Here is a 24,352-nt window from a genome sequence, read left to right on the forward strand (position 1 = left end):
AACCAAGCCAGGCCAGTGGGCTGAACTGGGCTGAGTGGTTCTGGATGGGACCCAAACCAAGCCGAGCTGAGCTGGGCTAAGCCTAGTTGAGCCAACTGGTCCCAGTAAGACCCGACTGGTTCCGAGCGGTTCCGATCCATCAGACCCTCCCCGAGCAGTCCCGATCCTACGAGAGCAGACCCGAACGCTCCCGATCTGACCCGAGCGGCTCCGATCTGACCGGACCCGAACGGTCCCGATCTGACCCGAGCGGCTCCGATCTGACCCGACCCGACCCGAGCCGACCCGACCCGAGCCCCCTCCTCTGAGGGGGTCCGTGACGTCACGGGCGGGGCGGCGCCGCTCGGGGCCGCGCGGCGCGCTCCCCTCACGGCCGCTCCCGCCTCCCGCGCCCCGGCCGGGCCCCCCCCGCGCCCCCCGGAACCCCCGCCCCGCTCCGCCGCCTCCCTCCGCCGCCCCGCCCGGGCCCCCGCCCCGCTCCGCCACCGCCCGCCGCCCCGGCCGGGCCCCCCCAAACCGCCCCCCCGCCCCTCACGGCCGCCTCCCGCCCCCCGCCGCCGCCGCCGCCGCCGCCGCCGCCGCCGCCGCCGCCGCGCCCTGAGGTGAGTGCGGGCCCCCCCCCCGCCCCGCCCCGGTATTGTTGTGGCGGAGCTGCGGGGGCGGGAGGAGGAGGGGGAGGCGCTTTGTTCCTCCCGGTACCGGGGATCTCCACCGGCTCCCCCCCCACCCCCGCGATCCGCCCGTGGATGGGGGGGCCGGAATCGCCCCCTCCGCCGCTCGGAGCCGTCGGTGCAGCGGGAAATCCCCCCCACGGTAACGGCAGCGGGGAGCGGGGGGTGCCGGGGGCGCGTGGCTTGGGCGGGCAGCGCCGCGGGGAGCTGGGGTGGCCCCGTGTGGGGACCCTGGGGTGGCACCGTGTGGGGACCCCCCCGGCCGGGCCCCTCAGGGCACTCCCGGAGTATCCAGCGCCGAACTTGGGCACCGCGGGGCCGCCGGCCTGGCTGTGTGTGGCACCCCGAGGGTGGCTGTCCCCGCTTTGGGGACCCCGGCCGTGCCCCTGGCATCCCGGCCATGCCCTGGGCACGCCGTTGGTGCCCCGTGGCCTGTGGCACCGTGGCCGTGCTTTGTCCCTGTCGCCGTGCCTGTTGCAAGCCCAGCTGTGCCTGTTGAGCCCCAGCCGTGCCCACGGCAGCTTGGCCGATCCTGTGGCACCCCGGCTGTGCCCAGGGCACCCCAAACTGGCCTGTGGCACCCCAGATTTGCCTAGGGTGCCCTGGCTGTGATGGTGGCACCCCGATTTTTGCCCGTGGTACCCTGGCCAGGCCTGTGACACCCCCCCCAATCTTTTCCCGTGGGACCCCCAACTCTCCCTATGGCACCCCAGCTGGCACCCCAGATGTGCCCCTGACACCCCAGCTGTGCCCGTGGCACCCCAGATGTGCCCCTGACATCCCAAACGTGGCTGTCACACCCCAGATGTGGCCGTGACACCCCAACTATGCCCTTGGCACCCCAGATGTCCCTGTGACACCCCAGATGTTCCTGTGGCATCCCAGATGTGGCTGTCACATCCCAGATGTGGCTGTCACACCCCAGATATGTCCGTTGCACCCCAGCTGTGCCAGTGCCACCCCAGCGGTTCCTGTCACACCCCAGCTGTGGCTGTCACACCCCAGATATGGTTGTCACACCCCAGCTGTGCCCATCACACCCGAGCTGTGCCAGTGCCACCCCAGATGTTCCTGTCACACCCCAGCTGTGCCCATCACACCCCGGCTGTGCCCATCACACCCCGGCTGTGCCCGTGCCACCCTCCCCCCCGCCCCAGGAAGCCCGGCCGGGGGTGTCCCCCATTCCCACGGCCCTTCCCGTCCCCCCACCCTCCCGGAAATCCTTCCCGAGCCGTCACCGGGGCCCCCCCGAGCCCCCCCGGCTTCCTGCTTCCCGCCGGCCAGGGCTGAACAATTCCCGGCCGCATCCTGCCCGCCCCGGGGCACCCTCGGGGCACCCCCGGCGGCACCGGGGGGTCCCGGGCAGGACGTGGCGGGTGGGAAGCGGCCGCTCCTTCCCCGGGGCGTGGGGTGCCCCCGGCCTCGTGACACCGCGGCCTCAATGCCGCCTTGTGCCCGCGCCGCCCGCGTGACCGCGCCAGCGCCGCTGCCCCGTGGCACTGAGGGGGCCCCGGCGTGGCCGTGTCCCCTGGCAGGGACCCCGCGGTGTCCCCAGCGCCGCCCCGGTGCCATGGCCGTCGTCGCCGTGCTGCTGGTCCTCGTCACCGCTGCCAGCGGCGCTGCTGGCACCCCGGGGGCGTCGTGGAGTGCTGTGCCCAGGAGGACCGTGCCCTACGAGGGTGAGTGCCAGGGGACCGGGGACGGGGTGGGGGCTGCTGTCACCAGCTCGGGTGGCTTTCGTCCTGTCCCTTCCCAGACAGTGTTGGGTGGGTGTCCCCAAAACCGGGCTGTGGAGGGACACGCGGGGATGTGCCAGATGTGCCATCCCCAGGCCTGTGCCAGCACCTGGGGACCACTGCCCCGTGCCGTGTCCCTTGTCCCATCCCTGTGCTGTGTCCCCTGTCCTACCCCTGTCCCCATCCCTCTGCCAGGTCCTTTGTCCTGTCCCTCCTCCATGTCCCCTGCGTCTGCACCCTGCCACCACCCTGTCCCATCCGTCCCATCTGTCTGCGTGTCCCTTGTCCCATCCCTCTGCCATTTCCTGTCCCCACGCCCTGCCATCTTCCTGTCCCGTCCCTTGGCCATGTCCCCTGTCCCCATCCCTCTGCCATGTGCCCCTGCCCTGCCAGCACCCCGAGGTTCTGTCCTTGTCCTGTGCCAGCAGTGTCTGTCCCTGCCCCGTGCTGTCACCCTGTGTCCCCATGCCGTGCCAGCTCCAGTGACCCTGTCCCCGTGCCATGCCCTGTGTCCCCATGCCGTGCCACATTCCCCTGTCCCCATGTGGTGGCAGTGCCCCCTGTCCTCTATCCCTGTCCCATGCCTGAGACTTCAGTCCCTTCACTGTGTCACTGTCCCCATGCTGTCCTCCTGCCATGTCCCTTGTCCTGACACCCGGAGCTGTGCCTGTGCCGTGTCCCTTGTCCCCACTCCTTTGCTGTGTCCCTGTCCCTGTGCCGTGTCCCTTGTCCCCATTCCTTTGCTGTGTCCCTGTGCAATGTCCCTTGTCCCCACTCCTTTGCTGTGTCCCCGTCCCTGTGCAGTGTCCCTTGTCCCCCACTCCTTTGCTGTGTCCCTGTCCCTGTGCCGTGTCCCTTGTCCCCACTCCTTTGCTGTGTCCCTGTCCCTGTCCCGTGTCCCTTGTCCCCACTCCTTTGCTGTGTCCCTGTCCCTGTGCCGTGTCCATTGTCCCCACTCCTTTGCTCTGTCCCTGTGCAGTGTCCCTTGTCCCCACTCCTTTGCTGTGTCCCTGTCCCTGTGCCGTGTCCATTGTCCCCACTCCTTTGCTCTGTCCCTGTGCCGTGTCCCTTGTCCCCACCCTCAGCCGCCCCCGTGCCGTGCCAGCCCCGTGTCCCCGTCCCCGCCCGGGGCCCTGGCGCTGTCCCCTCAATGGTTCCTTTCTGCAGAGCCCGGGGGTGGCCGGGGGGCACGGGGGGGTCCCTGCAAAGGCCACTGTGTTCGGTGACAAAGGGACCTTTGTGTGCCACGGGGCCGGGGGTGGCCGGCAGGGGCGGGGGGTGCCCTCGGGGGTCCCTGCCCTGGGTCCCCTTGTCCCCAGAGAGCTGCAGGGGGGGTTCCCAGCTTGGTGTCCCCACGGAGCTGCAGGGGGGGTCCCCAAGTTCCCAGAGAGGTACAGGGGGGTGCCAGCCTGATGTCCCCACAGAGCTGTGGGTGGCATCTGGCAGGGGTTGGGGGTGCTCTGGGGTCTCAGGCCAGTGTCCCCACGAGCTGTAATGACCCATCCCACTGTCCCTGTCCCCACAGAGCTGCAGGTGGCATCTGGCAGGGGTTGGGGGTGCTCTGGGGTGCCAGCCCGGTGTCCCCCCATTCTGTGCTGTCCCATCCCGCTGTCCCTGTCCCCACAGAGCTGCAGGACACTGCCAAGCGTTTCTCCCAGGGCGGGGTCTCTCACTACCTGACACTGACGCTGGACGAGGCCGAGGCGCTGCTCTACGTGGGTGCCCGCGAGGCCGTGTTCGCCCTGGCCACGGGCACCGTGGAGCTCAAGGCGGCGGTGAGGCCTTGGGGCACCCCGAAATCAGGGTGGCATTTGGGGTGGGGGTGCCCTGCCAGCCCCTGACCCCTGTGCCACCCCCAGATCTCCTGGGAGGCGCCCCTGGAGAAGAAGGCGGAGTGCGTGCAGAAGGGCAAGAACAACCAGGTGGGCACAGGGTGAGGGGGCTTTGGGGGCACCGTGCCAGCTCCAGGGGCTGTGTCCTTGTGCCATGTCCTGTGTCCCTGTGCTGTGCCAGCTCCAGGGGCTGTGTCCTTGTGTCCCTGTGCCATGCCCTGTGTCCCTGTGCTGTGCCAGCTCCAGGGGCTGTGTCCTTGTGTCCTTGTGTCCTTGTGTCCCTGTGCCATGCCCTGTGTCCCTGTGCTGTGCCAGCTCCAGGGGTCCTGTCCCTGTGCCCCTTTGTCATGCCCTGTGTTCCTGTGCCATGCCCTGTGTTCCTGTGCTGTGCCAGCTCCAGCATCCCTGTCCCTGTGTTCCTGTGTCCCCATGCCGTGCCACATTCCCCTGTCCCCATGTGGTGGCAGTGCCCCCTGTCCTCTGTCCCTGTCCCATGCCGTGTCCCCTGTCCCCACTCCTTTCCTGTGCCACTCTCCCCGTGCTGTGCCTCTGCTGTCCCTCGTCCCCACCCCCTTATGGTGCCACTTCCCCGGTGCCACATCCCTTGTCCCCATTAATGTCCCCTGTGTCCCCTCCCAGACCGACTGCTTCAACTACGTGCGCTTCCTGCAGAGCTACAACAGCTCCCACCTGTACGCCTGCGGCACCTACGCCTTCCAGCCCAAGTGCACCTACATCGTGAGTGGGTCCCCAAATCCCTGTCCCCAGTGTCCCCAGCCCTTCCCAGGGGTGGCCCTGTCCCCAGGGGTGGCGTTCAGGGTGGTGTTGTGGCTGTCAGAGCAGGTTGGGGGTGTCCTCTGTGCACTTGGGGTGTCCCAGATGATCCTTCTGGGACAGGGACAGTCCCTGATGGGTCATCTTGGAGGGGTCCCTGTGCCCAAGAGGATCATCCAGAGGTGTCCCTGTCCCCAGGAGGGTGGCCCAGGGCCGCCCCTGTCCCCAGGAGGGTCATCCAGGACTGTCCATGCCTCAGAAGAATCATCCAGGGGCATCCATGTCCCTCATCCAGGACTGTCCCTGTGCTGTGGAGGGTGGCCCCAGGCTGTCCCTGTCCCCAAGAGGGTCACCTGGAGGGTGTCCATGTCCCTGGGCCTGTCTGGGTGACGCAGACATGACCCAGTGCCCCCCACCCCCTGTGCCCCCAGGAGCTCTCCGGCTTCACCCTGGACCCGGTGGCATTCGAGGACGGCAAAGGCAAATGTCCCTACGACCCCACCAAGGGCCACACCGGCCTCATCGTGGGTAGGTGACACCTCTGGGGACACGGGGGGTGCCACCCGTGCCCGCCACCCCCCTTAAACACCTCCCTCACAGACGGGGAGCTCTACTCTGCCACCTTCAACAACTTCCTGGGCACCGAGCCCGTCATCCTGCGCAACCTGGGCCCGCACTACTCCATGAAGACGGAGTACCTGACCTCGTGGCTCAATGGTGGGGACACCAGGGGACAGGGGACACGGGAGGGGACGGGGGACACGGCACGGGTGTGACAAGGTGCTTTTGCAGAGCCTCACTTCGTGGCGTCGGCCTTCGTGCCCGAGAGCGCGGGCAGCGGCAGCGGCGACGATGACAAGGTTTACTTCTTCTTCAGCGAGCGCGCCGTGGAGTACGACTGCTACGCCGAGCAGGTGGTGGCACGGGTGGCACGGGTGTGCAAGGTACGCCTAGGCACACCAGGGGACACCTGGGGACACCTGGGGACGTGTCCTGAGCTGTTTCGGGGCTGGGTTTGGGCTATTGAGCGTGACCACAACGCTGAGCAGGTGGTGGCACGGGTGGCACGGGTCTGCAAGGCACCTTGTCCTGGTGCCCATGGTGGCCTGGCCCTATTGCCCATGGTGGCCTCGTCCTGGTGCCCATGGTGGCCTTTTCTTCATCCCCATGGTCACCATGGTGGCCTTGTCCTGCTGCCTGTGATGTTCATGGTGGCCATGTCCATGGTAGCCCCTGGTGGCCTTGTCCTGGTGCTCCTGGTGGCCTTGTCCTGAAGTCCATGGTCACCATGGTGGCCTTGTCCTGGGTGCCCATGGTGGCCTTGTCCTGGTGTCCATGGTGGCCTTGTCCCAGTGCCACTGGTCATCATGGTGGCCTTGTCCTGGATGCACATGGTGGCCTTGTCCCGGTGCCCGCGGTGCCCACAGTGGCCATTCTCGGTGCCCACGGTGGCCGTGTCCTGGTGCCCATGGTGCCCATAGTGGCCATGTCCCAGTGCTCATGGTGGCTGTGTCCTGGTGCCTGCGGTGCCCTCAGTGGCCATTCCCGGTGCCCGCGGTGCCCTCAGTGGCCATTCCCGGTGCCCGCGGTGCCCACGGTGCGTGTCCCCGGCAGGGTGACGTGGGCGGCGCGCGCACGCTGCAGAAGAAGTGGACGTCGTTCCTGAAGGCGCGCCTGGTGTGCTCGGCCCCCGAGCAGCAGCTGCACTTCAACCGCCTGCAGGCCGTGTTCACGCTGCCCGGTGCCCGCTGGCAGGACACCGCCTTCTTCGGCGTCTTCCAGGCCCGCTGGTGAGTGCCCGCCGTGCCCGGCTGGCCCTGGTGGCCCTGTCTCTGTCACCATGGTGGCCCTGTCTCTGTCACCATGGTGGCCTTGTCCTTGTGCATGTGGTGGTCTTGTCCCAGTCACCATGGTGGCCTTGTCCTGGTGCTCATGGTGGCCTTGTCCCAGTGACCAAGGTGGGCTTTTCCTGGTGACCATGGTGGCCTTGCCCCAGTGGCCATGGTGGCCTTGTCCCAGTGGCCATGGTGCTCTTGTCCCAGTGACCATGGTGGCCCTGTCCTGGTGACCATGGTGGCCCTGTGTCTGTGACCATGGTGGCCTTGTCCCTTGTGCATGTGGTGGCCTTGTCCCAGTGACCATGGTGACCTTTTCCCAGTGGCCATGTTGGCCCTGTCCTGGTGCCCATGGTGACTGTCGTGGCCTTGCCTTGGTGACCATGGTGCCCATGGTGGCTTTGTCCCAGTGCCCATGGTGGCCTTGTCCCAGTTCCCCTGGTGCCCATGGTGGCCTGGTCCCAGTGCCCATGGTGCCCATGGTGCCCATGGTGGCCTGGTCCCTTTGCCCACCCCCGGTGTGCCCGCAGGGGTGACGTGGACGTCTCTGCCATCTGCCGCTACCCCATCCTGGAGGTGAAGAAGGCCTTCGAGGGGCCCTACAAGGAGTACAGGGAGCAGGCGCAGAAATGGGGGCGCTACTCAGGCGAGGTGCCCACGCCCCGGCCCGGCGCGGTGAGAGCGGGCACGGCCGCGGGCTGGGGCTGCTGGGGCTGCTGGGGGCCGGTGGTGCCCTCTGAGGGGTTGGCATCCATCCCTGGGGCCGGTGGTGCCCTCTGAGGGGTTGGCATCCATCCCTGGGGCTGCTGGTGCCCTCTGAGGGGTTGGCATCCATCTGTTGGGCTGGTGGTGCCCTCTGAGGGGTTGGCATCCATCCCTGGGGCTGCTGGTGCCCTCTGAGGGGTTGGCATCCATCTGTTGGGCTGGTGGTGCCCTCTGAGGGGTTGGCATCCATCCCTGGGGCTGCTGGTGCCCTCTGAGGGGTTGGCATCCGTCCCTGGGGCTGCTGGTGCCCTCTGAGGGGTTGGCATCCATCTGTTGGGCTGGTGGTGCCCCTTGAGGGGTTGGGATCCATTTGTGCCCCCTCAAATGGATTGGGATCCATCTGTGCCATCCTAAGATGGATTTAGGACCCATCTGTGCCATCCTGAGAGGGATTGGGACCCACCCCAGTGCCCCCATGCCCTCCCATATGCCCTGACAGTGTCCCAATGTGCCCTGAGTTCCCCCCGTGCCCTGACGGTGCCCCCCTGTGCCCCTGGCAGTGCATCACAGACTGGCACCGCCAGAACGGCTTTGCCAGCTCTCTGGAGCTGCCCGACAACACGCTCAACTTCGCCAAGAAGCACCCGCTGATGGACGAGCCGGTGCCACCCCAGCGCGGGCGCCCGCTGCTGCTCAAGAGGGATGCCAACTTCACCCAGCTCGTGGTGGACCGCGTGGCAGGGCTGGATGGGGCCACCTACGAGGTGCTCTTCATTGGCACAGGTAATGCCAGGGACGGGGGGCACGGGGAATGCCGGGGGACAGGGGGCACAGAGGGGACAGGGCACAGGTAATGCCAGGGACAGGGGGCACAGAGGGGACAGGGCACCAAGGGGCAGGGCATAGAGGGATCAGGGCACTGAGGAGACATGGCACAGCAGGGACAGGGCATCATGGGGATGGGGCACAGCAGGGACAGGGCACAGCAGGGACAGGGCATCATGGGGACGGGGCATCATGGGGACAGGGCACAGCAGGGACGGGGCACAGCAGGGACAGGGCATCATGGGGACAGGGCACAGCAGGGACAGGGCATCATGGGGATGGGGCACAGCAGGGACAGGGCACAGCAGGGACAGGGCACCGCGTGGGCAGCCCGGGGTGCCCCGTGGCTGATGCCCGCCGTGCCAACCCGCAGGTGACGGCTGGGTGCACAAGGCGCTGGATTTGGGCACCCGCATCCACCTGGTGGAGGAGCTGCAGGTGTTCGAGCCCGCCCAGCCCGTGGAGAGCCTGGTACTGGCGGGCACCAAGGTGAGCGTGCCAGGGGTGCAGGTGGCGGCGTCACCAGTGCCACCCCGCAGTGTCACCTCACCGCTGTGCCCTCCCTCCCCGCCCTGGCAGAAGCTGCTGTTCGCCGGGTCCCGCCTGCAGGTGGCACAGCTGCCCCTGGCAGAGTGCGGGCGCTACCAGTCCTGCACCGACTGCGTGCTGGCACGGGACCCCTACTGCGCCTGGAGCCGCAACGGCAGCGCCTGCGTCCGCACCGACGGGCACAACGGGTACCCAGGGCACCCGGGGCATGGGCACCGCGGGCAGCGGGGTGGTACCAGGGCACGGGATTGGCACCCAGGGCGTGGGGATGGCACCCAGGGCACGGGATTGGCACCCAGGGCACGGGGATGGCACCCAGGGTGTGGGGATGGCACCCAGGGCACGGGGATGGCACCCAGGGCATGGGAATGGCACCCAGGGCATGGTCAGGGTGGAGTTTGGGAAAGGTTCTGTCCCCAGAGGGTGCTGGGCACTGCCCAGGGAATGGGCACAGCCCCAAGGAGCTCCAGGAGCCTTTGGATTTTGGGGTGTCTGTGCAGGGGTGCCCAGGGTGGCATTTTGGGGTGTCTGTGCAGGGCCACAGGTGGGATCAGCGATCTCTGGGGTACCCCCTCACTGTGCCACCCTCCCACAGGTCCCACCTGGTGCAGGACGTGCTGAGCTCCGACACTGGCGCCTGCTCCGTGCCACAGGTGGCCAAGCAAGGTGAGACCCTGCTGGTGCCACACAGGTGTGCCCGTGCCATCCCATGGATCCCATTTCATCCCATCCCATGGACCTCATCAAATCTCATCCCATCCCATCCCATCCCATCCCATCCCATGGATCTCATCCCACTGATCCCATCCCCTGGATCCCATCTCATTCCATGCATCCCATCCTATCCCACCCGATCCCATGGACTCCATCTCATCCCATGGATCCACTCCCATCCGATCTCATGGATCCCATCTCACCATCTCATCCCATGGATCCCATCCCATAGATTCCATCCCACCCCACCCCATGGACCCCATCCCCTCCCACACCATGGATCCCATCCCACACCATGGATCCCACCCCATCCCATCCCATCCCACACCATGGATCCCACCCCATCCCATCCCATCCCACCTCATCCCATCCCATCCCACACCACGGATCCCACCCCACCCCATCCCATCCCCTCGCACCCCACGGACCCCACCTGTCCCATCCCGTCCCCGCTGACGGCCGTGTCCCCGCAGGCTCCCTGACCCCCAAGAACGTGACGGTGGTGGCGGGCACCGACCTGGTGCTCACGTGCCGCCTGGCCTCCAACCTGGCGCGCGCCCTCTGGACCTTCGAGGGCCGGGCGCTGGCGGCGCAGCAGGTGCTGGTGCTGGGCGAGGCGCGGCTGCGGGCGCTGGTGGTGCCCGGCGCGGGCGCCCAGCACAGCGGCACCTACCGCTGCCTGGCCGAGGAGCAGGGCGCCCGCCTGCCCGCCCAGGAGTACCGCGTGGCCGTGCTGGCCGGCCCGGGGGCGCCGCTGGAGACGCGGGCGCCGCTGGAGAGCCTGGGCGTGGTGTGGGTGCTGGCCGTGTGCCTGGGCGCCCTGTGCCTGCTGCTGCTGCTGGCCGTGCTGTCGCTGTGGCGCCGCCTGCGCCACGAGCTGGGCAAGGGCGCCAAGGCCATCGAGAGCACCCTGGTGTACCCCATCGAGCTGCCCAAGGAGATGCCCAGCCCGCGCTTCGTGCCCAGCGCCGCCTCCGACTCGGACGAGAAGCTCTGGGACCCGTCCAGTTATTACTACTCGGACGGGTCGCTGAAAATCGTGCCCGGCCACGCCAGCACGGCGGGCACGGCCTGCTGCCGCAACGGCGGCCCCGGCGCCGCCTCGCCGCCCGCCGCCATCCCCGGGCAGCCGCTGCACTCGCCCACCCGCATCCACCTGGGCCCCCTGCGCGGCTCGGCCTCCAACGGCTACATCCGCCTGGCGCTGGGCACCGAGGAGCGCCCGGCCTGCGCCGACCTGGCCGAGGAGCTGCGGCGCAAACTGCAGCAGCGCCAGCCCCTGCCCGACTCCAACCCCGAGGAGTCGTCGGTGTGAGCCGTGCCCAGCTCCGCTCCGGGAGCTGGCGTGGGCACCGCGGAGCGGGCACGGCGGAGCTGGCAGCTGATCCGGCTGGGGACGGGCGCCTGGCACCAGGATCCAGCTTGGGATGAGCGCCTGGCATCAGAACCCAGCTCGGGATGAACATCTGGCATCGGAACCCGGCTGGGGATGGGTGCCTGGCATCGGAACCTGCATGGGGATGAGCGTCTGGCACCAGGATCCAGCTGGGGACAAGTGTCTGGCATCAGAACCCGGCTGGGGACGGGCACCTGGCACCAGGATCCAGCTGGGGACAAGTGTCTGGCATCAGGACCTGGCTCAGGATGGGCGCCTGGCACCAGGATCCAGCTGGAGATGGGCACCTGGCACCAGGACCTGGCTGGGGATGCACACCTGGCACTGGCACCCACCCTGGGGACAGGATTGCCACACTGGTACCTGCCCTGGGGACAGCGGGGTGACCCCAGTACCCGGCTTGGGGACAGCAGTGTCACCACAGGATCCACCCTGTGTCACCCCCAGTGCCAGTGCCCGCCTTGGGGACTGATACGTTGGCACTGGTGCCCACCTTGGGGACAGGATTGTCACCCTGGCACCCAGGATTGTCACTTGGGCACCTCCCTTGGGGACAGGGCTGTCACCCAGCCGTGCCACTCCGGGCTCCCGGTGCCACCACCCTCGGTACGGTGTCCCCATGGAGGGACAGACGTGGGGACACCCCTGTGCCCGCCTTGTGCCCGGTGCCCTCGGGACGATTTTTTTGGGCCGATTTCGGGTTTTTCTCCCTGACATTTTTCTATCTCCACCCCCTCCCTCCGTGCCCCCTTTGCCAGGGCTCTGTGCCCACCCTGCCCTGGCCTTTGTCCCCTTTGTCCCCTCCTGTCCCCAACCCCTGCACGCACCCCACCCCTTTTGTATAAGCCCCCCCCCACCCAGTGTAATTTATTTGTTACCAAAATTATATTTATTTGCTGTAAATACCTGAGTATTTTTATATTCATAATAAAAGGACTTCCAAAAAAATCCAAAAAAAGCCAAAAACAAATCCCGGGATTTTTTTTTCTCTTTTCTTCTTGGGGAGTTCTGGGGGGGGGGGTTTGCAATTTTTGGGGAAGTTTGGGGAGGTTTTAGGTGGGTTTTGATGAGGTTTTTAGGGAGGTTTTGGTTGAAGTTTTGGGGGAATTTTTGGGGAGGTTTTGGGGGAGATTTTGGGGAGGTTTTTTGGAGATTTTGCCTGAGGTTTTGGGAAGTTTTTGGGGATTTTTTGGGAGGTTTTGGGGGAGTTTTTAGGGAATTTTGGGGAGGTTTGGGGATCATTTTGGTTGAGGTTTTGGCGAGTTTTTGGGGGAGATTTGGGGGAGGTCTTGGGGTAGTTTTTGGGGAATTTTGGGGAGGTTTTGGGAAAGTTTCGGTTGAGGTTTTGGGGAGGTTTTGCGGGAGGTTCTGGTCTCTCCCCCCACGGTGCTGAGCTCATGGAAAAAGCTCCAGCGGGGCTAAAAAAGGACAAAACCGGAGCCGTTCCCAGGCGGGGGGGCCGGGCCGGGCTCCCCCCTCCCCTCCCCGCGGCGGCTCCGCTGGGAACAGCGCAGGAAATGGGGGAGGGGGCTGGAACGGGGTCGGGGCCGTGGGAAATGGGGCTGGGGGCGGGCTGGGAATGCCACGGGGGGAAGGGGAGCCCAAGGACACCCCAGTATAGGGGAGGGACCTCCGGGACGCCCCTAACGGGGATGGGGACCCCCATTATTGCTGTGGGACCCCAGTTTCTGCTGTGGGACCCCCATTTCTGGGCGGGGAGGAGCTCGGGGATCCCATAAAGGTTTGGGGAAGACCCCTGGGAATCCCGAGTGGGGGAGGATGGGAGCCTTGGGACCCCCCTTATGGGGAGTGGGAGCCCTGTGGGTGCCGTTGATGATGGGGGTGGGGCTTGGGGACCCCAAAATTTCGGGGCGGGGGGCGAACCCCGGGTCCCCAAAGGGGGCTTTGAGCGGCCCCTGGCGGCGGCACCGGATGTGGGGAGTGCGCATGCGCCGCAACGGTTTGGAAGCGGCGTCCTTCGGCTGCATTCGGCCCTTCCCGGATCCCTTCGGCATTTTCCGGCCCTTTTCACGCTCTTTCGGTTCTTTCCGCCTGCACTCGGCCCTTTCCGCTCTCATTCGCCTCTTTCCGCTTCTCCTCGTTCATTTCGCTTCTCTTCGGCCCTCTCCGCCTCCCTTCGGCCCTTTTCGATCTCTCTCGGTTCTTTCCGCCCCTCCCCTCGGCTCTTTCCGCCGCCCCTCGGCTCTCTCCGCCCCGTCCCTCAGCGCCGCCGCTGCCATGGCCGGTGGTCGCCGCTCGCCGCCCGCTCCGTGCTGCCCGGGCCGGGCGGCGATGCCCTCTCCGTGCTGCCAGGGCCGCGTGGCCGTGCCCAGCGTGCACCAGAGCCTGTCCGAGATGGACTTCGAGCGGGGTCCGGGGGGCTCCGGGGCTGGGGGCGGGAGGGCCGGGTCAGCGGTACCGGCGGAGCTCCGTGTGGGGTACCCGGTACCGGAGGGACACGGGGGGGGTCTCCGTGTGGGGTACCCGGTGCCGGAGGGGCACCGGGGACTCTGGGCAGGGGTTGGGGTAGCGGAGGGGGCACGGGAAGGGCTGGAGCAGCGGCACGGGGGGCTCTGGGCACCGGTACCGGGCAGGGCCCGTGGCTGAGGCGGCTCCGCTGCCCGCAGGGATCTGGGCGGCGGCGCGGGACGGGGACGAGGCGCGGGTGCTGCAGCTGCTGGAGCGGCGAGGGGACCCCGCGGAGCCCGACCTGGCGGGGTACACGGCACTGGTACACCGGGGGCACCAGGGGGCACGGGGGGCACCGGGGGCTCTGACCGGGTACCTGTCCCTGGTACGAAGGGCACGGGGGGCACCGGGGTCTTCGGGATCCCACCCTGGTGGGGAACGCGGCCCTGGCACGGGGGCACCGGGGGGTCCGGATCGGGTACGAGGGGCACGGAGGGCACGGGCGTCCTTGGGGTCGGTCCTGCCCGGGCACACGGCCCGGGCACCGGGGGTCCCATGGATCCCTGGCACGGGGGTCCCGGCGGTGTTTGGGGTTGGTCCTGCCGGGGCACACGGCCCTGGCACCGGGGATCCCGGTGAGGGCTGAGGCAGCGCCGTGCCCGCAGCACTATGCCAGCCGGAACGGGCACCTCGGCGTGTGCCGGCTGCTGCTGGAGCGCGGTGCCCCGTGCGATGCCCGCACCCCCGGCGGTGCCACCCCGCTGCACCGCGCCTGCTACTGCGGGCACCGCGCCGTCACCGAGCTGCTGCTGGCACACGGAGCCGACCCCGCCGCCGCCGACGGCGACGGCAGAACCGGCCTGCACAAGGTGGGCGCCGGGGGGGGCACGGGGAGAGCCCAGAGTGGGGGGGGGGCGCAGTGGGATCCCAGAGTGAGTGGGGACACGGGAGGGCCCCAAATGCTCGGGGGGGGGCAATGCCCAAATTAGAAGGGGCACAGGGGGCATCGCTTGCCCAAAGTGGGTGGGTGGCACGGGGAGCACCCCTTGACCAAATTAGAGGGGGGCACAAGGGGCACCCCCTGCCCAAATTTGAGGGGGACACAGAGGGGTCCTCTGCCCAAATTAAAGGGCGGAGGGGGACCCCAATGCCCAAATTAGAAGAGGGCACAAGGGGACATCCCTGCCCAGATTAGAGGGGACACCGTGGGACCCCAATGGCAGGTGGGGGTCACAGGAGGCACCCCCTGCCCAAATCAGGTGGGGGGCGCGGGGCTCCTCCTCCCGCAGGGTGCCCGTGAGTGGCTCTCGGGTGCCCGTGTGCCCCCGGGGTGACACCGCTGCCCCCCAGGCCGCCGAGCAGGGGCACCGCGAGCTCTGTGCCCTCCTCCTGCGCCAGCGCCCGGCCCTCGCTGCCCTCCGCGATGCCAGGGGCCGCAGCCCGCGGGACGGGGCGCACCCGGCCGTGTGGGACCTGCTGGACACCTGAGGGGACACACAGGCGACAACCGGGCCCGGGCATTGTGCCCGTCCCGGTACCGCCGCTGCTGCCTCCGTGTTCCGCCAGCATGCCCCGCCCACTACCCGCCCTCTCAACCAATCACCTCCCGCCATTCCCCTGAAGCCCCGCCTTCCCATGTAGCCAATCAGCACCTGCGGTGCCTTTAGGGGGCGGGGCTTCGCGGGTTAAACAGCCCCCGCCGGTTGGGGGGATTTAAAGGCGCCGCGTCCTTTTTAACCGGGCCCCTCCCCCGGAAACCGGGACGCCCCCGCGCGGCACCGAGCACAGCCAGGTACAGATATAGAATTTTTATTAACCCATCTGACAAAAAAATAACCCCCCAAAAAAAAAACCCTCCGTGAAATCAAAATTCCACGGTCGGTTTGACAACCGGGGCTTGGGGGGAGGGGCAGAACCGGGAGGGGGAGGCCCGGCCCCCTCCCCCCCTCTCCCCATCCCCCCCGCGGCCCGAGCTCCCCAAAAATACAAATCAAAACCTGAACAATAAATAGGAATTCCCCAGGGGGGAGGAAAAGGAGGGGTTTGCATAGAGGAAGATTTAATAAAAAAGGTTTTTTTTGTTGGTTTTTCTTTTTTTCCTGGCTTATTATTAATTATTATTATTATTAATTAATTATTATTATTATTTCTAAAATCTCCCCACTGAAGGAGCTAGGAACTGATCGTCGAGATGTGATTAACAAAAATAATTCAACCTTCTCCCAATAACTTACAGGAGTTCACCCAGGGGGAACTTTTGTGCTTATTTTTGTTTTTTTTGGGGTCAAGCTCTGACCCCAAAAAACCCCAGGGGGGTTTTGGGGGGACCCTCAGCCCCCTCCTTCCTGTACAACTTTGGTCACTAGCGCTGTGTCACCCCAAAATCCAGACCTCAAAGTCAGACCCCAAAGTTCGGACCCCAAAATCCAGACCTTAAAGTCCAGACCCTAAAATCCCCGGGCCAGCAGGGAAGGGGCTGGGATTTATCCAGGAGACCCCAAAAACACCGGAGAGGGGTCGGGATTCTCGTCCCAGGATATCCCAAAATGGTGGAGGAGACCCTAAAGGGCTGAGGAGACCCGAAAGGTTTGCAATTCCCATCCCAGGATGGGAAGGAGACCCTGAAGTGATGGAAATCCCATCCTAAGGATCCCAAAGGTTTGGGATGTCCTTCCCGAGGGTCCCGGCAGGGGTGGGATGTCCATCCTGGGATTCCTGGAAGGGTTGGGGTGTCCATCCTGGGGTCATGGCAGGGTTAGGATGGAGCCTGGAAGGTTTGGGGTTCCCAGAAGGTTTGGGATGGACCCTGAAAGGATTGAGATGTCCACCCTGGGGTTTCTGGAAGGGTTGGGATGTCCATCCCAGGGTTCCTGAAAGTTTTGGATGGACCCTGGCAGGGTTGGGGTGTCCATGTCCATCCCAGGTCTCCTGGCAGGGTTGGGATGTCCATGTCCATCCCAGATCCCCTGGCAGGGTTGGGGTGTCCATGTCCATCCCAAGTTTCCTGGCAGGGTTGGGGTGTCCATGTCCATCCCAGGTCTCCTGGCAGGTTGGGATGTCCATGTCCATCCCAGGTCTCCTGGCAGGTTGGGGTGTCCATCCCAGGTCTCCTGGCAGGTTGGGGTGTCCATGTCCATCCCAGGTCTCCTGCCAGGTTGGGGTGTCCATGTCCATCCCAGGTCTCCTGGCAGGTTGGGGTGTCCATCCCAGGCTCCCCACGGCGGCACACCCAGACCCGAAGCTCCCTGAGCCGTCGGCGCCGTGCCCGCGCCGCTCCGTCCGTCCCAAACCGAGCCGGCCTGGAACAGCAGCAGCAAATCCCAGCTCCTCCATCCCCACCACGCCTCCTCCTCCTCATCCTCATCCTCCTCCTCCTCCAGCGGCTCCTCCTACCAGGCAAGGTCCCTGCACGGGGCACGCCGGGCACGCCGAGGCGGCCGGCGCGGCCGGGGTCAGATGGAGTTCTCCAGGCCGCTGTGGTTGCTGCGCCGGCTCAGGCAGTTCCTCTCGTTGAGCAGACTCGTGGTCTCGTCGGCCGGCGCCGGCGGCTCCGGCTTCTCCGCCGTGGCCGGGTCGGCCTTGGGGGCGGCGCTGTCGGGGGACTGGGGACAACTGTCCATGCGCGAGGCCAGCAGCCCGTTCTGGTACTCCTGCCGCGTGATCTGCGCCGGGACAGGGCGTGGCAGAGGGCAAGGGCGGATCCCCATCCCACCGTGGGGTAGGAGACCCCCAAAGTGTTGGAATTCCCATCCCAGAATGGGGCACTGATGGAATTCCCATCCCAAAATGAGGTACTGATGGAATTCCCATCCCAGAATGGGGTGGGAGACTCCAAAGTGTTGGAATTCCCATCCCAAAATGAGGTACTGATGGAATTCCCATCCCAGAATGGGGCATTGATGGAATTCCCATCCCAGAATGGGGTGGGAGACTCCAAAGTGTTGGAATTCCCAACCCAAAATGGGGCATGGATGGAATTTCCATCCCAAAGTGGGGTGGGAGAGAGCAAAGGGGGAAATTCCCATCCTGAAAAGTTTTCCAGGCCCTGATGGGTCAGGAATCCCATCCCAAAGAGTTTTCCTGTCCCCGATGGGTCGGGAATCCCATCCCAAAGGGTTCTCCAAGCCCTGATGGGTCAGGAATCCCATCCCAAAGAGTTTTCCCAGCCCTGATGGGTTGGGAATCCCATCCCAAAGGGTTCTCCTGTCCCTGACGGGTCGGGAATCCCATCCCAAAGGGTTCTCCCAGCCCCGTTTCCCCCCGGGAACGCTCACCTTGACGAACTGGAGGTCGGTGAGGGCGCGCACGCTGAAGTCGGCCACGTACTGCGCGCCGCCCGCGTTGAGCTGGTTGTTGCTGCCGCTGACCGGCGACGAGCCCGAGTCCGAGCGCTCGTGGTAGCTCAGCGAGGCCGAGCGGTTCAGGCCGCTCATGTGGGACGGGGAACGGATCTCTGGGGGGGCAGGGAGGGTTGGGATCATCCTCTGGTCTCTCCCGAAATTCCCGATCCCAGTTTCGCTCCCCGTGGATCAATTCTGAAGAGCTCATCCCCTTAATTTGGGTTTTTCGCGCCCGTTCTGAAGGCAGAATTCTTTGGGTTTCTGGAATTGCCTCGTGCAGGTTTAGGTTTAAGTTTAGATTTAGGTTTAGTAAAATAAATTTAAAGTTTTTAGGGTGGGATTCCAAAACTTAAAGTCTTCCTAACAGGGCAGGTTTAACAAGAATCCCATTTTCCTCCCTGGTCTAAATCCAGAATGTGTTTCTGGAATTCCTTCATGGAGGTTAAGCTTTAGGTTTAGGTTTAAGGTGGGATTCCAGAACTCTTCCTAACAGGGCAGGTTTAACAAGAATCCCATTCTCCACAGGGAAAAGGAGTTTAACTTCTGGAATCCCACCCTAAACCTAAACCTAAACTTAAAGCTAAACCTCTGTTGTCCCCAGGACACTGATGGGCTTGGGAGCCTCTGGAATCTCCTGTTCCCGGCAGCAGCTCCGACCCGGGGATCCCGGGAAGGTTCTAGAGATGCTCACCAGATCCAGGAGGAGGACTCAGGGCCATCACCCCGTAGTAGGAAAAGGCTCCTGCCTCGAACTTCATGCACTCCTTGCCAGCCTCCACCTCCACCTTGCCCTGCAGGGAAAAACAACCAAGATCCACAAACAGATCCCAAGGGAAGAGATCCCATGGGAATTGTCCAGATCCCAAGGGAAGAGATCCTGTGGGAATTGTGCAAATCCCAAGGGAAGAGATCCCGTGGGAATTGTGCAAATCCCAAGGGATGAGATCCCATGGGAATTGTCCAAATCCCACCAGAATTGCCCAAACCCCAAAGGATGAGGTGCCATGGGTGCTGTCCAGATTCTGAGGGATGAGATCCCACAGGAACTGTCCAAATCCCATGGGAATCGTCCAAATCCCAAAGGGTGAGATCCCTCAGGAGCTGCCCAAACCCCGGGGGCTGAGGTCCCTCAGAAGGGCCTCACCTGCAGGATCAGGATGAAGTAGTCGGCCGGTTTGTTCTTGCAGTACAGGAAGTGCCGCGGGGATTTCTTGTTCTCCTCATCAAACTTCAGCTCCTGGATGACGTCGGAGTATTTGAGGAGCCGCAGCAGGATCTTCTCCGAGATGAAGTTGGAGGTGAAGAGGGTCACCTCTGGAGAGGGGGGAGAAGGACAGAGATGGCTTAAATCCCTCCAGGTGGAAGTGAATGTCCATCCTGGATGGTCTAGGAGACCCTTGGGGCTGGAATGTCCATCCTGGGAGGGCCTAGGAGACCCTTGGGACTGGAATGTCCATCCTGGGAGGGTCTAGGAGACCCTTGGACCAGAATTCCCATCCTGGGATGTTCTGGGAGACCCTTGGGACTGGAATGTCCATCCTGGGAGGGTCTAGGAGACCCTTGGGGCTGGAATGTCCATCCTGGGAGGGCCTAGGAGACCCTTGGGGCTGGAATGTCCATCCTGGGAGGGTCTAGGAGACCCTTGGACCAGAATTCCCATCCTGGGATGGTCTAGGAGACCCTTGGGGCTGGAATGTCCATCCTGGGAGGGTCTAGGAGACCCTTGGACCAGAATTCCCATCCTGGGATGTTCTGGGAGACCCTTGGGGTTGGAATGTCCATCCTGGAGGACTCCAAAGGACCGGGATGTCCATCCCAGAGGTCCCAAAGAAGCCATCAAGACCCAAGGCACCAGGACACCCATCCCCAACTTTGTCCCCTCCCATTTTGGCTGGGATGGACACAACAAAAAGTGGAACAAGAACCAAAATTTCTGCTGGGAGTGACCAGAGGGGACGCAAGGACTTTGTGAGCTCCTTCAGCTCCAAGATCCTCCAGTCCCCAAGATGTCCCAGCCATGGGATGTTCCCAGGATGTCCCCAAGATGTCCCAACCATGAGATGTCCCCAAGATGTCCCAGCCATGGGATGTCCCCAGGATGTCCCATCCATGGGATGTCCCCAGGATGTCCCCAAGATGTCTCAGCCCTGGGATGTCCCCAAGATGTCTCAGCCCTGGGATGTCCCATCCATGGGATTGTTCCCCAGCCCTGGGACACCCAAACTGACCGGTGGACAGGAAGCGGTGGGCGGCCAGCAGGAGCTGAGGTGACACCTTGACCTTCAGCTCGTTGTCGGGGTCCTTGAAGGCCGAGAAGTCCCTTCGGTTCTTCTGGTTGCACACCCTCTTCCTGCTGCGGTTGTCAACTGCGGGGAACAGCGGGGTCACCGCCAGGGGACCACCAGGAACCCCCACAATGGGATTTTGGGGAGGGGGGAGCCCCAAACCTACTGTAGGTGTCGGACTCGTCCAGGATCTCCGACTTGATGATCTCCTCGATGACGTCCTCGAGCGTCACCAGCCCCAGCACCTCGTAGAAGGGGTCACCCTCACCCTCATTGTTCACCTTCTGCACGATGGCCAGGTGGGACTTCCCTGTGGACACGGTGAGGGTTGGAATGGGACGGCCCTGAGGTGTCCCCAGGGTGTCCCCAAGACGTCCCAGCCATGGGATGTCCCCACCAAGGGACATCCCCGGGATGCCCCAACCATGGGATGCCCAAAGGATGTCTCAGCCATGAGAGGACCCCATGACGTCCCCAAGGTGTCCCAGCCATGGGACGTCCCCACCCTGCAATGTCCCCAGGATGTCCCAGCCATGGGATGTCCCCACCCTTCGATGTCCCCAGGATGTCCCAGCCCATCCCGTCCCTCCCTGGAGCAATAAACTCATTAAAACCTAAAGGAGCCCTTGGGCTGGGCTCCTTCCCCGGGTAATGACACTAATTAAACCTCCAAGGGTAATGACACTAATTAAGCCTCCCAAGGTAAAGACACTAATTAACCCCATTAAAGCTGGGGAAGAGGCTGAAGGCACCTTGGGGTGTGGGATCAGCCTGGGGTTCCCGGGATGTCACCGTCACCACCGGGAATTCCCTTTCCCCCACCTGAGTGTCCCCACCTCGTCCTGCTCCATCTCCACCCCAAACCTTCCCTGATCCCAAACAAATCCCCCCTCTGGCCTGACCTGAGTGTCCCCATGTGTCCCCCTCCATCTCCACCCCAAACCTTCCCTCCCTGACCTTCTCCACTCTTTAATTCCAGCCCCCACCAGCTCCTGGCACTCAGGAAAAGCTGATTTTAGGGGAATTTTAGCTGATTAGGAAAATCTGGGATTTTAGGGGATCCCAGATCCCATTTTTGCTCCTCCCTCGCCCGCAGGCCCAGGAAAAGTTGGTGCCTGGAGGGCTGAAGAAACAATTTCATCATTTCTGATGGGGCCACCTGGGTGGGGCCAGGTGGGGCCAGGTGGGGTGGGCCAGGTGAGTCAGGATGAGCAGCCAGGGAGTGGCTGTGGCAGAGCAAACACGGCCAAAGGACACCAGGGAGGCCGGGTTGGGGTCACCAAGGGGGGGACACACCCCAGGAACCCCAAATGGGGTGGGGGAGGAACAGCCTGAGGGACAGGGAGGTCCCTCTGTCCCTGGTGGCTCCAGCCTGGCCTTGGGGACACTTCCAGGACATTCCAGCCACAGCTGCTCTGGGAGTTCCATCCCAGCCCCTCTCCCAATATTTATTCCCAAAATTCCACCCAAATCTCCACAGGGAACCAGGGAATGGTTTGGGTTGGAGGGAGCCCCAAAGCTCATCTGGTCCCACCATGGGTCCCACACCTTCCACTGTCCCAGGTGGCTCCAACCTGGCCTTGGACACCTCCAGGGATCCCAGCTGCTCTGGGAATTCCATCCCAGCCAGGAATTCCTTCCCAAAATCCCATTAAAATCCCCATTCTTCCATGTGGGAGCCATTCCCTGTGTCCTGTCCCTCCATCCCTTGTCCCCAGTCCCTCTCCAGCTCTCCTGGAGGGTTCTGGGCTCTCCTGGATCCTTCCCTTCTCCAGGAGAACATTCCCAGCTCTTCCAGCCCAGCTCCAGAGGGAAATTCCCCACTCAAACCCTGGAGATGGGAAGGAATTGTCACCCCAAGGGTGACATCCCCACCGCCCTGGGGCACAGCTCAAACCCTACAATTAACACAACCACTTTAATTATTCCCTCTGCTGCCTCTGATCCAGCTCCTGGCCGGGTCAAGGAGCTCCTGAACCCACCAGGAATTTGTGGGGTCACCTCCAAAACCCCAACCCTGCAAATTCCCGGCTCCTGAGCCAGCGCTGGAAAAACAACAGGGCTGGGATTTGTGCCCGGAAGGAAGGAAGGAAAGAGGGAGCCTAAATCCCTTAATCAGGATTGGGGCAGGGAAAGCCTCTGCCAGCAGCCAGGATAACCCCAAGCCCAGCAGCAGCTCAGCACTCACTGGTTCTGGGACAGCACATCCCAAATGTTCCCCCACACCTGGAGGGGTTTAGGAATCCCTCAATGTCCCTCACCAGCCCAAAAAGGAAGAATTCCTTCCCAAAATCCCACCTAAAGCAGAACATGGATTCATGGAACAGTTGGGGTTGGACGGGACCTTAAGTTTTGTGACCCCCTGCCTGTCCCCAAGCTGTCACTTGTTCCCTTGGGTTTGTGGGCACTCTGGCCTGGCCAGCTCCAACCCTGGAGACCAAAACCCCCTGGAATTTCCCTCCCAGCCCCTCCAAGATCCCCTCCTCACCCTTTTTGAACTCCTCCAGCATGGCGTCCAGCTTGGTGTCGTGGAACACCACGTGCACGGGGTGGTTGTAGAACTTGGTGATGGTCTTGAGGGGCGTGCAATCATCAGGGTCCACGAAGGCCAGGTCCTTGACGTAGAGGATGTCCATGATGTTGGACCTCTCGTCCTCGTAGACCGGGATGCGCGTGTAGCCGCTCTCCATGATCTCCGACATGGTGTTGAAGTCCAGGATGGCGTCGCTGTTGATCATGAAGCAGTTCTGCAGCGGGGTCATCACGTCCTCCACCGTCTTGGTGCGCAGCTCCAGCGCTCCCTGGATCATGTTGAGCTCCTCCCTCACCAGGTCGTTGTAGGGCTCCGTCACCTTCAGCATCTCCACCAGCTTCTCCCGGTTGTAGACGGTGCCGATCTCCTGGCCCAGGATGCAGTCCAGCAGCTTGCTGATGGGGTAGGACAGCGGGAAGGTGACCAGCATGAAGAACTTGGTGACCACGATGGTGTTGGCGCCCACGGCCAGCCCGTGCCGCGAGCACAGCGCCTGCGGCACGATCTCGCCGAAGATGACGATGCCGATGGTGGAGGCCACCACGGCGCCGATGCCGGAGCCGATCAGGTCGTCCAGCAGGATGGTCAGCGTGGTGTTGACCAGCACGTTGCCCAGCAGCAGCGAGCAGAGCAGGTAATTCCCTTTCCTGCGGATGGGCTCGATCCTGCGGGCGTAACGCTTCTCCTTATCCGTCCCACAGTTCTGCACGATCCTCAGCTCCATGGGGTCCAACGCCATCAAGCCCAGGTTGAGCCCGCTGAACATCCCCGACAGCACCAACAAGCCCGCGATCAGAATCACCTGCAGCCACAAGGGCAGCAGCGACTTCTTCTCCTCCAGCACCAGCACGTGCCCGTCGGGCCCTTGGTGCGGCAGCCAGGGCTGCCCGGGCCGCCGCTGCGAGCACAGCACGTAGGTCTTGGCCCTCTCGTCCTTGCGCAGCGGCTGCACCCGCACCCGGAGCAGGGCCGAGGTGTCGCGGGGCTCGGCGGGGCCGGGCCGCACCACCAGGTCCTGCGAGCGCTCCTGGCACGTGGCGTTGCCGCTCGAGGCGTTGCCGCCCGGCCGCAGCTCGGCGAAGGCCACGCGCTCGGCGGCGCCGGGGCCCAGCCCCAGCCCGTAGAGGCGCAGCAAGGCCTCGCTGCCTTCCGTGAGGCGGATGGGCCCGCGCTCGGCCGCCCCCGCCGGTGCCACCGCCGCCGCCGCCGCCGGTTTGGTGCTCTCCTCCAGGCGCAGCCCCAGCACCACGGTGTCGGCCGCGGGGACGGCGCCGCCGGGCAGCGCCAGCAGCAGCAGCAGCGGCGGCAGGAACGGGCCCGGCGAGAGCGGGGTCCCCCCACAGCCGCCGGCGCCGCCGCCCGCCGCCATGTTGGGCACTGGCGGGAGCGTCACGCACGGGCCGACGCGGCCGCGGGGTGACGTCACGCGCGGAGGGCACGCCCCCTCGGGGAACGGCGGCCGGTTGGGCACGCCCCTCTAGGATTACGTCATTGAGGGCACGCCTCCTCGGGGACCGGCGACCGGTTGGGCACGCCCCCTAGGGGGTGACGTCACTACAGGCACGCCGTGGATGGTTCAATGATGTCACGCCCAGGGGTGACGTCATACGTGGAGCACCGCCCAGAGGAGGGGAAGGACGCTCTGCCCACGCCCTCATCGGTGACGTCACGCGGAGACACGGCTCCTCCCAACGGGGTGTAGCGAAGATCTTAAAGAGATACGCCCCTACTGTGACATCACGCACAGG

The 24,352-nt window shown here is 64.5% G+C and overlaps 3 protein-coding genes across 5 annotated transcripts; 2 read left to right on the forward strand and 1 right to left on the reverse strand.

Moving 5' to 3' along the window:
* The first annotated feature begins 552 nt into the window (after positions 1-552).
* Positions 553-12,007, forward strand: SEMA4C (semaphorin 4C). Of its 3 annotated transcripts, none has more exons than XM_036396645.2 (15): positions 553-602; positions 2,207-2,350; positions 4,034-4,182; positions 4,267-4,329; positions 4,879-4,977; positions 5,445-5,541; positions 5,614-5,730; positions 5,806-5,957; positions 6,628-6,803; positions 7,379-7,523; positions 8,114-8,336; positions 8,752-8,867; positions 8,958-9,115; positions 9,523-9,593; positions 10,115-12,007. In XM_036396645.2, the coding sequence occupies exons 2-15, from the start codon at positions 2,242-2,244 to the stop codon at positions 10,954-10,956; spliced, it is 2,517 nt and encodes an 838-aa protein (XP_036252538.1). In that variant the 5' UTR covers positions 553-602; positions 2,207-2,241; the 3' UTR covers positions 10,957-12,007. The 3 variants fall into 3 exon arrangements, with proteins under 3 accessions (XP_036252538.1, XP_036252537.1, XP_036252536.1); XM_036396644.1 differs by lacking the exon at positions 553-602 and adding an exon at positions 691-813; XM_036396643.1 differs by lacking the exon at positions 553-602 and having other exon boundaries at positions 1,008-2,350.
* Positions 12,008-13,258: 1,251 nt separating this feature from the next.
* Positions 13,259-15,533, forward strand: ANKRD39 (ankyrin repeat domain 39). Its single transcript, XM_036396647.1, has 4 exons — positions 13,259-13,408; positions 13,665-13,768; positions 14,112-14,315; positions 14,797-15,533. Exons 1-4 carry the CDS (start codon positions 13,276-13,278, stop codon positions 14,932-14,934), a joined length of 579 nt encoding a protein of 192 aa, XP_036252540.1. The 5' UTR covers positions 13,259-13,275; the 3' UTR covers positions 14,935-15,533.
* CNNM4 (cyclin and CBS domain divalent metal cation transport mediator 4) lies at positions 15,240-23,973 on the reverse strand. Its single transcript, XM_036396646.2, has 7 exons — positions 22,560-23,973; positions 20,238-20,381; positions 20,015-20,152; positions 18,931-19,100; positions 18,478-18,577; positions 17,721-17,899; positions 15,240-17,108 (listed from the first exon to the last, which is right to left on the reverse strand). The coding sequence occupies exons 1-7, from the start codon at positions 23,971-23,973 to the stop codon at positions 16,899-16,901; spliced, it is 2,355 nt and encodes a 784-aa protein (XP_036252539.2). The 3' UTR covers positions 15,240-16,898.
* Positions 23,974-24,352: the final 379 nt, after the last annotated feature.

Source organism: Molothrus ater, chromosome 28, assembly GCF_012460135.2.
Source record: "Molothrus ater isolate BHLD 08-10-18 breed brown headed cowbird chromosome 28, BPBGC_Mater_1.1, whole genome shotgun sequence".
In the NCBI taxonomy this organism is placed as follows: Eukaryota; Metazoa; Chordata; class Aves; order Passeriformes; family Icteridae; genus Molothrus; species Molothrus ater.

Excerpts from the sequence above, each read along its gene's own strand:
- SEMA4C (XM_036396643.1), top strand. The coding sequence starts at position 1,537 with ATGTTCCTGTGGCATCCCAGATGTGGCTGTCACATCCCAGATGTGGCT. Across the intron at positions 7,524-8,113 it reads CCACGCCCCGGCCCGGCGCG|TGCATCACAGACTGGCACCG; the intron begins GTGAGAGCGGGC and ends TGCCCCTGGCAG. Across the intron at positions 8,868-8,957 it reads TGGTACTGGCGGGCACCAAG|AAGCTGCTGTTCGCCGGGTC; the intron begins GTGAGCGTGCCA and ends CCGCCCTGGCAG.
- ANKRD39 (XM_036396647.1), top strand. The coding sequence starts at position 13,276 with ATGGCCGGTGGTCGCCGCTCGCCGCCCGCTCCGTGCTGCCCGGGCCGG. Across the intron at positions 13,769-14,111 it reads TGGCGGGGTACACGGCACTG|CACTATGCCAGCCGGAACGG; the intron begins GTACACCGGGGG and ends CCGTGCCCGCAG. Across the intron at positions 14,316-14,796 it reads GCAGAACCGGCCTGCACAAG|GCCGCCGAGCAGGGGCACCG; the intron begins GTGGGCGCCGGG and ends GCTGCCCCCCAG.
- CNNM4 (XM_036396646.2), bottom strand. The coding sequence starts at position 23,973 with ATGGCGGCGGGCGGCGGCGCCGGCGGCTGTGGGGGGACCCCGCTCTCG. Across the intron at positions 20,153-20,237 it reads GGACGAGTCCGACACCTACA|TTGACAACCGCAGCAGGAAG; the intron begins GTAGGTTTGGGG and ends TGTTCCCCGCAG. Across the intron at positions 18,578-18,930 it reads ACTTCATCCTGATCCTGCAG|GGCAAGGTGGAGGTGGAGGC; the intron begins GTGAGGCCCTTC and ends TTTTCCCTGCAG.